This window comes from Geotrypetes seraphini, chromosome 10 (assembly GCF_902459505.1).
Source record: "Geotrypetes seraphini chromosome 10, aGeoSer1.1, whole genome shotgun sequence".
Taxonomy (NCBI): Eukaryota; Metazoa; Chordata; class Amphibia; order Gymnophiona; family Dermophiidae; genus Geotrypetes; species Geotrypetes seraphini.
In genome coordinates, this window is record NC_047093.1 from 141790223 (window position 1) to 141800354 (window position 10132).

At 43.3% G+C, this 10132-nt stretch overlaps 1 protein-coding gene across 1 annotated transcript; it reads right to left on the reverse strand.

Annotated features, from left to right (window-relative positions):
• Nucleotides 1-179: 179 nt before the first annotated feature.
• FGF21 (fibroblast growth factor 21) lies at nt 180-9534 on the reverse strand. The gene is made up of 3 exons (XM_033961926.1): nt 9075-9534; nt 8371-8474; nt 180-1133 (listed from the first exon to the last, which is right to left on the reverse strand). The coding sequence occupies exons 1-3, from the start codon at nt 9319-9321 to the stop codon at nt 822-824; spliced, it is 663 nt and encodes a 220-aa protein (XP_033817817.1). The 5' UTR covers nt 9322-9534; the 3' UTR covers nt 180-821.
• Between the last annotated feature and the right edge of the window lie 598 nt (nt 9535-10132).

The following is a 10132-nucleotide window of genomic DNA, read 5'->3' on the forward strand; positions in this document are numbered from 1 at the left end:
CCTTGTAAAGAAGGGGGTCATACCTGGGGCACAAGGAGGTGAAGGCAGAGGCTTCAAGTTAGACCTGGAGAGGGTGAAATATAGAAAGTCTGTAGCACCTCTGCTCCCTCCCCCGCCTCCCATCGCCTGGGGGTAGAGAAATGGCAATTGATACCCCCATGCTATGTCCTGGTCTCCCCAAGATGAGATCCCTGTACTTGCTCATCCTTTTACCTGTCCCGTAAATTATTATTGTTGAAGGGTAACTAGACCCCCCTGGGGACTTTCAGATGTTCGTTACCTAGGACAGAAAGGGAACAGGTGGTTTGGCCTGTAATTATAGTGCCATCTCCCAGGGGGCTAACAGTTCAGTCCAATGATTATGCCCCCCCTCCCCCCCAGGTATTCTATTATTAGGAGGAGAGAGGAACACTGGCAGGTTAGCAAAGTAATTATGGTGTGTTTTTGAGGTTGGAATTCAATTCATTAATTATAGTTCCTCCATAAGAGTTTCCACATGCTCTTTTGTTGGGGGGAGGGTGGTGAGAGTAGGGTTTCCGTATGGCTCCAGAAAAAGGAGGACAGATTGAGACATCTGGGTTGTACTTCCATTGCTTTCAATGTCTCAAGTCATCTTCCTTTTTTTCTGAAGCCTTATGATAACCCTAGATAAGAGCCATCAGTTACAATACCACCCCTCTCCTCTCCGATGGTAGTCCTGCAGCAGCTCCTGCTTGGGCTTCCTGTTCCATGTTGACTGTGCAGCTTGAAATTTGGCCACGTATGGAAACAGATTTCTCATCGGAGTCCTCGAAGGCTTTTTTTTTGGATGGGTGCAGAGCTCAGCTCGCCAGGCTGGGGCTGAAAATGTCTCTTTGCTGCACCATGTTGAAGGGGTCCTCTAAGCCCTCGCGCAGGCCATTCTCTCCCAGGCCTTCGAAGGAGTCGAGTGACAGATAGGCAGCCTCTATGGGCACCCGGTTCACCAGTGGCAGGAAGTGTGAGAGGGGAGGCAGGGCTCTGCCAGTCCAAATTCCACCCGTTCTAACATCGCTGAGGGTCAGCGGCATGCGGTGCTTTTCCGAGAAGTACAGGTTATAGCCATCGGACAGGGGGACCTCCCGAAAGTGGCAGTCAGTGTCGCTGTATACCTCCTGGGGAAGAGGGAAGAGAAAGGGGTAAAGCATGAATTTACATAAGAAAATTAAAACTGTCATAGTAGGACAGACCGCAGGTCTATCAGGCCCAGTATCCTGTTTCCAACAGTGACCAACCAAGATTCTAAGTACCTGGAAAGATCCCAAGGAATAAAACAGATTTTAGGCTGCTTATCCTAAGAATAACCAGTGGATTTCACCACATCCATCTTAATAATGGCTTATGGTTTCTCTTTTAGGAAGTAGTGATCCAAAGCATTTTTAAACCCTGCTAAGCTGACTGCTTTTACCACATTCTCTAGTAACGAATTCCAGTGTTCAATTACAAAACAGCAATTTTATTTTTCACAAGGTGAACGGACACGTATCAGAACTTTAGTAAGTGTCCTTAGGCATATGTTGTTTAAAGATGCAAAGGTAGGCCCTGTTTATCTTTCCCTTCTTTGAAGATGGTATAAGGACATCTATGTTTGTCTTTCTTTCTTTGACATGAATGTTTAAACAGAGTTGTAGTGAAGTGAATTCAATTGTTTTGTTAAGCCGTATTTACAGACAGATTTAGTTAAGAAGCTCTGCTGGTCAAGGCTTTTTCTTACCTTTTGGACTTCAATCTCTAGCTAGGAAAAATGCTGATGTGTTTAAAGTTTCATGTGACCTTACGTCACATGCCATCACATGCTGGCAAACCTGATTCGTATAAATATGTGAAACTCATAATAAAAGACGGACATATTTGAAAGATGGTTTCTGGTCTTTAAGATGTGTCCCCAGGTACCTGACTTACATATGACAGAGACAGAGAAAGTATGGGGCAGGAATTGGGACCTGAATCCTTTTCAGTTGGGGGCTTGTCCGCGATGGGCAGATGATATCACCGGTATTTTGTGAGTATTTCTGAATTTTTTCTGTTCTTTAATACTCACTGGGTAGTGGTGACCTGTACCCACCCCTTATTTTAAGTTCAAGCTTTGGGTTCTATTATGGAGTTTTTTTGGGAAAAATCTTGGGGTACTTTCGGTAAGCGCCCCTCATATATATAAGCAGCTGCCATTCTTTCGGGAAGAATGAAATTATTTATAGAACCCCCCCTGCCCACTCTGTCATTTGTAAGGTTAAAACTTTTATAGAGTTTAAGATTTTATTGTCTCTTATTACTGTACCTCGCTTATAAGGTAAGATAAGCGAATATTTTTGCATTGTTATATGGGTTTTGTAATGAGTCATAAAGGCACTTACTCCTAGACAAATGAGACTTGTACGGCTGTGTGTGTGTATGACATTTTTCCTTCAGCTCACATCTTTCTGTGTCACCAATGTTTAATACTGAGGTAGGACATGCTGTTATGTGGAATGAATTGAAAGCGCTGTTTGAATCAGTCTAAGATCTTTCCCTTGTAGTTTGTACACAAGCATTATTTCTTGTCTTCCTTTTGATCCTGCCTAATTTTGTGCGTTTAAAAAATTCCGTTTTAGAGGTTTTCTTTCTTGTGCAGAGCAAAGCTAATCTGTTCTTTGCTTTCATTATCAGGGTCTGTGCATGAATGTTTTTGTCCCTTCCCCCAGACTTCTCTGTTTGGGCTTCCACTGACCCCCTATAGTGCTTCTTTGAAGTTACTCATTCTTGGTTTTATAAAGCAGTAAGGTGAGATTCCACTGCTTGTCTCTTGACTTTTCTCCGGCATTATCAAAACCACCATCTCTTCTTATAATACGCCCATCGCTCTTGCTGTCAAAGCTGATGGCATTCCCTGTTTCGTCCTAGATTTTCGGGCTGTTAATGTTTTGGTAATTCTCATTGCCCTTATGTTTCTTCCACCATTCCATCGGCAGCCAATTATTTTTTTCTGTCATTATCCTAAAGAATGCTTTATTTTAGTCCCTGTTGGTGAAGCTTTTCAGCTCCTTTTTTGCCTTCACCTTTAAGCAACAGTATACCTAGTGTGGAATGTCCTTCGGGCTATTCTACAAGTCATGCACTGCCCTTCATGGTCATATTCTCATTTTGTACAACTTTTTGTGTTCCATAATCCAGGAGATCTGTCAGGCTGATAGTTTGTACCTTTTATAATGATTGTCTGTGTGTGGTCACAAGGTGTCATGAAATAAACTGCACTGGTGTACATCTGAAGTGAAATACCTGGGTTTTGTCCTGTCTCATGGTCAGAGGAAAATCTGCACTTTCTGCATTGCTGCTGTTCTGGGTCTGCCCCCGCCCAGCTACCAAGAAAGACATGTTTACTTTTCTTGCTATGATTGGTCACTGCCGCCAATGGATCTCTGCTTGTTCCTTCTATGACCAGATTTTGAGACAGACCCTGGTTTCTGAAATGACTGCTCTTATCAGATGGACTTATGAAATGTTGGACATTTAAGATGTGCTTTGGTTTCTAGCTCAAGTTTGGGTTTTCCTGCTTATGCCCACATGTTTTATCTCTTTGTTTGGGACTATTGTAACACCATGAAGGGAGAACATGGCGGTAAGTTACGCTCTGTTGCCTTTTTTTATAGTCACTCCTGTTCAAGTTCCCTGGCTGCTTGTGCTATGGTGGTAGAGATGGTTACTTTTCTGATCCTAGGTCACCCCATTACCCTTCATACTTTTCACGATGTCCAAGCCCTTCTTTTAAATAGGCTTCTGGGTCTCATGGGTGAACAGGATTCTCTTCCTCTCTTTTTTCACAGCTTCCTCTGAATTTGATGCCTGGCGTTTGGCAGGTGCCCAAAGCCGCCCTTTTGGACGGACTTTGGTGCAAAGAGGGGAAACACTGGATACCAGCTGCTAGCTCTCCCTTATTCATTGCCCAATATAATGGTATTGGTTATCGTAGTGCTCGCTCGACATTTTAACTTCTTGCTAGTGATATTTTCATTCTTGACCTTTTGCTCCTTGATACAGAGATATATAGCTCAATAATTACAGCTGGCACGGTTGTGAATTGAAAATAAATTGGAAAATACAATTCCTTTCTAGTGTTTTAGCTGAAATTAGGATGTTGCTAATTTAAAATGGGTTTTTCCGGATTTATACATAGCCATCCCAGATCCATTTTGGCACAGATATTTCTAATGTTTTCCACGGGTCCTCTTTATCACTGCAGAGATAGAGACGCTCCAAAGAGACATTAGCTTTATGCCTTTTTCCAAATATGAGATGGTTATGATATACATTATTTGTTGTTTTGGTTTTTTTATATCAATGTGTTTATTTGCAGTTAAATTCAGCCCTGCACACTTGACAGATGGAGTAATAGCTCCACGCTTAAAACTTTATGTTTTGTCTGTGTCATGTTTACTTGTCTTAGTTTAGTGGGTACCCCAGGATACATAATATTGGCCATTTCTAGAGCTCTTTTTCCACTTCTTACTAGCCTAACTGCGCAATGTTCTTTTACTTTTAGCTTTTATATTCTGAATATAGTTTAGTTAGGGGTTATAAGAAAAAGTTTTACTTTATACAGCGTTTATTTCGTGGTGTTCCCTACATATGATCCATTCAATATACATTTCTGAATACATTCAGTACATCAGTATGGTCTCTCTGAAGTGCATAATAGTTATATGAAGCACGAAAAAACATATCCTTTTGGATTGTTCAATTAAGAACCTTAAGTAACTGAGTATTGTCGCTCTTTTGCCATGGCTATGCTAAGTGAATGAATTGGTATTGTGCATGTTGCCACATTCAGTACAGGCAACATGGTTTCTCTTGTTTTCTATCTCTTATTTGGATCACATTGGAGTACAGCTGCTGAATGATATTTGGAATGCTTTTCAAGCATTTCTTTTCAAGTATCTCTTTCTGTATGCACAGACATCTGGCTGCTCTCCCTTTGAGATTCTCACGGGATGACCTTTCTCTGCCCCATGGGTAGATTTTCCTTTGATACAGGAGGAATACGTCTAAAAGCTAATTGAAATATTAGGGCTTGTTCAAAGAAACGTGTCTTGCACTTCTCCTTTCTCTCCACAGATTCCTACCCATTTTTTCCAGCCTGGTGATTGTCCAGCAGCTTTCCAAGGATCGGAAGCAGACGGATTTCCCCTTTGGCCTTCCCACTACTGTGATCGCTGTGCCCAGGCCCGCTGCACTCACTGAGGAGTTTCCTGTTTGGATCCACGCAAGTCGCTTGAAGAGGGTTAACCTAAAACCCCAGAAGCAAGTCTTCCCTGCGCAGATTTCACCTCCTCCAGTGGAACAACATGATGATCTCATTGCAGCATTCTACCAACTTTATCATTCTCTTACTGGCACTGCTGCTGCTAGTTTTTCTCCCTGTATGGATCATTTCTAACTGGGTCTACAGGGATGATGTGTTCTGGGTCCACGACACTTTCTGCCCATACCCATCTGTAAATGACACTCCTGCTGTAAACAGCACCCCCGACACCTCTTTGCGAACACGACGTCAAGCTGGACTACTCCCTCGCAAAGGCTGTCCTTCAATTGGAATCCAGAAAAGACCGATAGTATGCTACCCTTTGGTATAATTCCAGCAGTGTGCAAGTTGCCACCTTCTCCTTTGAGTATTGTGACATTGTGGACTGTTCATCAATTGATATCCCAAGGCTGTGCCATTGGTCCTCAGAGATTCCTAAAACTAAGGACATATATATATATATATGTGTTACTGACTCACGTTGGGGGGTTAAGTGTGCATTCTGGGGAGTGGTAGGGTGGAATATTGATACTGACTGGGCTTATAAACTAGAAAATACCCTGAAAAACAGTGGACCAAAATGGTAAATCACTGCTTACTTGTATGACCCTTCATAAGGTTGGACACTGTTATAGGAAAAGTGTTCCTGTACAAATTATTAAGCTTTCTCTTACTATTGACAACCCTAGACCTACTGATGAAGGTATGTACATTATGGACATGTGGTTTAAGGGTGGGTCTAGCTACCATCAGTTTTCTTACGGGATCTATCTACCTCCACTCATCCTCTCCCGCCATTTTGTGGGGGCCCCAAAAAATACTAACTCACTGGCCCCTACATTCAATAAACTTACTGACATGATGGCTATTGCCAATCCCACTTTTGAAGATATTGTGGCTGTTGAGGTAGGGTTTTCAGAACGTAACCTTTGGTTAGAATGGATGAAATTCACTGCTGATCAACATAATAAGAGTAATTGTTACATATGTGCTCAAGCTAGACCCCATCTAGGAACCGTACATCTGGACCTCCCTCCTGGTATCCAACCATGCCTTTTTGGGTTATTTACCTATCCCCTTTGTGCACTGCAGTGTTCTAAATACCCTTTGTTGCCAGGACAGCAAAAGCTTGATATTGCCGTTATCATCTATAAGGGCAATTACATTTGTCATGTTTCTAATCTGACGCAGGATAGTTTTGTAGGTAATTTACCCCCAGGTTATTGTTCTGTCTTGGCTCATAGGTATGCCCCATTGTTGCTGCATTAGATTTGATATTTACTGGCTTTATGGAGACTTTTGGCTCCCTGTTAAGCTACCCAGCCAGTGGATAGGCCAGTGCACTTTAGTTAAGGTTACCATGCTTCTGCATATTCTTTCTGAAAGGCATCCTTCCTATTCACATGGTTTTTCCTTTTATTTGTCTTGATATAAATCTGATCACATGTATACATAGATGCTATAGGGGTCCCAAGAGGGGTCCCAGATGAATTTAAGGCCCGAGCTCAGGTTAAGGCTGGGTTTGAGTTCCTTATTCCCTTTATTACTATTAATAAGAATGTTGATCGGATTAGTTAAAATTATTATAATCAGCAACGCTTTGTGAACTATTCTAGGAACGCCTTGCAAAGTATTACTGATCAATTAGGCTCCACTTCTCAGATGGTTCTCAAAATCATATGGCCCTAGATATGATTCTAGCTGAGAATTCTGAAAAATTCTCCTCAGTATTTTTGTACTTTTCTTTCTGACAATATAGGTCCTCCTATGGACATTCAGAAATTAGCAGACCTCTTTGCTGAGTTCAAATGTAACTCTGATTTATCTAATTCTTGGGATCAGCACTTTAGTTGAATGCATAATCTCTTATTATTTGCACTCTTGTCTTGACTGCTCATGTACTGTGTTATTCGTATTACAGCTCCTAAAAAGACCCCTCCTTGAGAGACATACCTAGAGTATCACTCCCTTCCAGCTCATGCTGTGTATTTGTGACGTCATTTACATGACGTAAGAGGGGAATTGAACGGACACGTATCAGAACTTTAGTAAGTGTCCTTAGGCATATGTTGTTTAAAGATGCAAAGGTAGGCCCTGTTTATCTTTCCCTTCTTTGAAGATGGTATAAGGACATCTATGTTTGTCTTTCTTTCTTTGACATGAATGTTTAAACAGAGTTGTAGTGAAGTGAATTCAATTGTTTTGTTAAGCCGTATTTACAGACAGATTTAGTTAAGAAGCTCTGCTGGTCAAGGCTTTTTCTTACCTTTTGGACTTCAATCTCTAGCTAGGAAAAATGCTGATGTGTTTAAAGTTTCATGTGACCTTACGTCACATGCCATCACATGCTGGCAAACCTGATTCGTATAAATATGTGAAACTCATAATAAAAGACGGACATATTTGAAAGATGGTTTCTGGTCTTTAAGATGTGTCCCCAGGTACCTGACTTACATATGACAGAGACAGAGAAAGTATGGGGCAGGAATTGGGACCTGAATCCTTTTCACAAGGGAGGTGCTGTTGTTTCAAACGAATGTCATCTGCTGATAAGAATGCACACACTTTTCCTGATAGAATGTGCATGTGCAGGCATTCAAACCAGCACCACTCTGGGTTTCATTTTAACCACATGTTGGAGAGAGTTAACGGAACCTGGTCCCTTAAAACCCAAGAGGTGGTTAGGGTTGCTCGTCTACTTTGATGCCTCTGGAGGGGGTGGGATGTGCAGGAAAGCGAGAAGCTGTCTCGATCAGTTCTTGCTACACCTCTTAACTTGGGTTTCCACCTGTCTCCATGCCATAGAGAAGAGGCTGACACTGCCCCCCCCCCCAACACACATCTATTGCATTCTGGGACTTGTAGTTCTGCAATTACCCCCTGATTCCTCCCACTAAAACAGGGGTCTCAACCCAGTCAGATTTTCAGGATATCCACAATAAATTTGCATGAGGAAAAATTTGAATGCACTGTGCTTTCCAGCATTCAGTGGGGAGGAAAGATGTCTTCTGGCTGGGCACTTTTCCTGCTCACAGGGCCATACTGGGGCTGGTGGAGACAGCAATTGAGTAACTTACCGATCCAAACAGGCTTCCTGTAGCGTCCATGCAAAGGTACCGCAGGCTCTTCTTACCCCTAATCACCAGAATGCTGGGCTTCACTGCTTTAATTTCTAGCAAGCCTAGGGGGAGGAGCAAGAGACATTAGAGGGCCATTTATAACATGTCACCTATTCACAGCACAACTTAAATATACAAAGTCACCTAGAAATACCAACACAGATCCTGCAGAAATCACTGGTAAAATGAACGTGCAAACATTTACACGCGTCCCAACCTGGCTGTAGGGGACACCCTTCCCTCTGAACCAGTACCGACCCAGTGTCCCATCAGCGTGTTAGGGGATTCTCTCCCCTCTGAACCAGTACTGACCCAGTACCCCAGCTTGGCAGTAGGGGGTCTCTTTCCCCTATGAACCAATAGCGACCTAGTGTCCCAGCATGGTAGTAGGGGATACCCTCCTCTCTGAACCAGTACTGACCCAATTTCCCAGCATGGTGATAGGGAACACTTTCCTCTCTAGTCCAGTACAAACCCAGTATCCCATCATAGTGTTAGGGAATACTCTCCCTTCTGACTCAGTATAGCCCCAGTATCCCAGCATGGTGTAAGGGGATTCTCCCCCCTCTAAACCAGTACAGACTGACAGATGTGATGGGGACAGTTTTCATCTAATGAAATGCTAACCCCGCTGTCTGGCCCAGGAGGCCCAAACCACTTACTGTAAATGTTCTGCTCCTTGGTTCCTGTGACCTCTCCGTCATCGGCGATCTGCAGGTGGAGCTGAATATTGTCATCTGCCGTATACAGATGCCTTAGCCTCACCAGATCTGAAAACTGGAAGAGGGGGTTGGCGTCGTGGAGAGGGAAAGCCAGCGCCCTCCTAAGGTGGGTTACTTCCAGGACCACAAAGATCCAGAGCCAGCCCAGCGCAGGTCGGTCGAAGGAGGTCCTAAGCAAAAACAGCATCTTCCCTGGCAGAGGTAAGCATGAGGAGCAGAGGCCGGACAGTTTTGTGACAGCTTTGCGTGTAAGGAACTCTGGCAAGGCAGGAATCCCGAAGCAAAGTAAGGTCTGAGCAGCTGCTTAGGAGTGCAATGAGTATTGAGGACAGACACTTAATTTAAAACACTGACAGATTTCTGCCAAGGGGAAAGATGCTGGATCTTCTCTGGCCCTTTCAGTCTTTCCGCTTTTTAATCTTTTCTAAGATAAAATGCTGAAAAATATATCCTTCCTGCTGGCAATTTCACTGCCTGCCCCTCACTGCCTCAGGGTCAAAGTTATCCTTGAAGGGAGGAGCACTCACGTTTTTCTCCCTTTACACTGTCTAAACAGTTCCAAACGGACCTGTATTTATATGTGAGTCTCACTCTGTAATATTGCTTCCTTTGCCAGCCTTTTCCCTTTTCTGAAAAACTTTTCCCCCCTATTGGCCATCCTCTCCCCGGCTGTGAGTCACGATGCTGTGACCCTGGAAGTGGCCTATGTATAACGCAACTTCTGTTTATAAGTTAAGTGGATCGGGAAAGGGGATTTTTGTGTTTGTATGTGTGTACGTGTGTGGGTGTGCTTCGAACTTCCAAGATGGGTAGTTGCTGAAAATCCACTGTGTCCGCCCTAGCACTTGTTGGCTCATGCCAGGATGGTCCAGGGGCAGAGCCAGGAGTTAACTTGGCATGTTGGAGCACCCAAAAGGCAGTTCTAACCTTTCCCACCATGTAGGTAAAGCAGTGAATAACTGCGTAACTTCCAGGCACTGCCGATGAACCAGATGTTC

Bases quoted from the DNA above. Each gene is read 5' to 3' on its own strand.
- FGF21 (XM_033961926.1), bottom strand. From the start codon at position 9,321: ATGCTGTTTTTGCTTAGGACCTCCTTCGACCGACCTGCGCTGGGCTGG. The intron at 8,475-9,074 runs GTAAGTGGTTTG...TCCTCCCCCTAG, and splicing joins CAAGGAGCAGAACATTTACA to GCTTGCTAGAAATTAAAGCA. The intron at 1,134-8,370 runs GTAAGTTACTCA...CCTCTTCCCCAG, and splicing joins CAGGAAGCCTGTTTGGATCG to GAGGTATACAGCGACACTGA.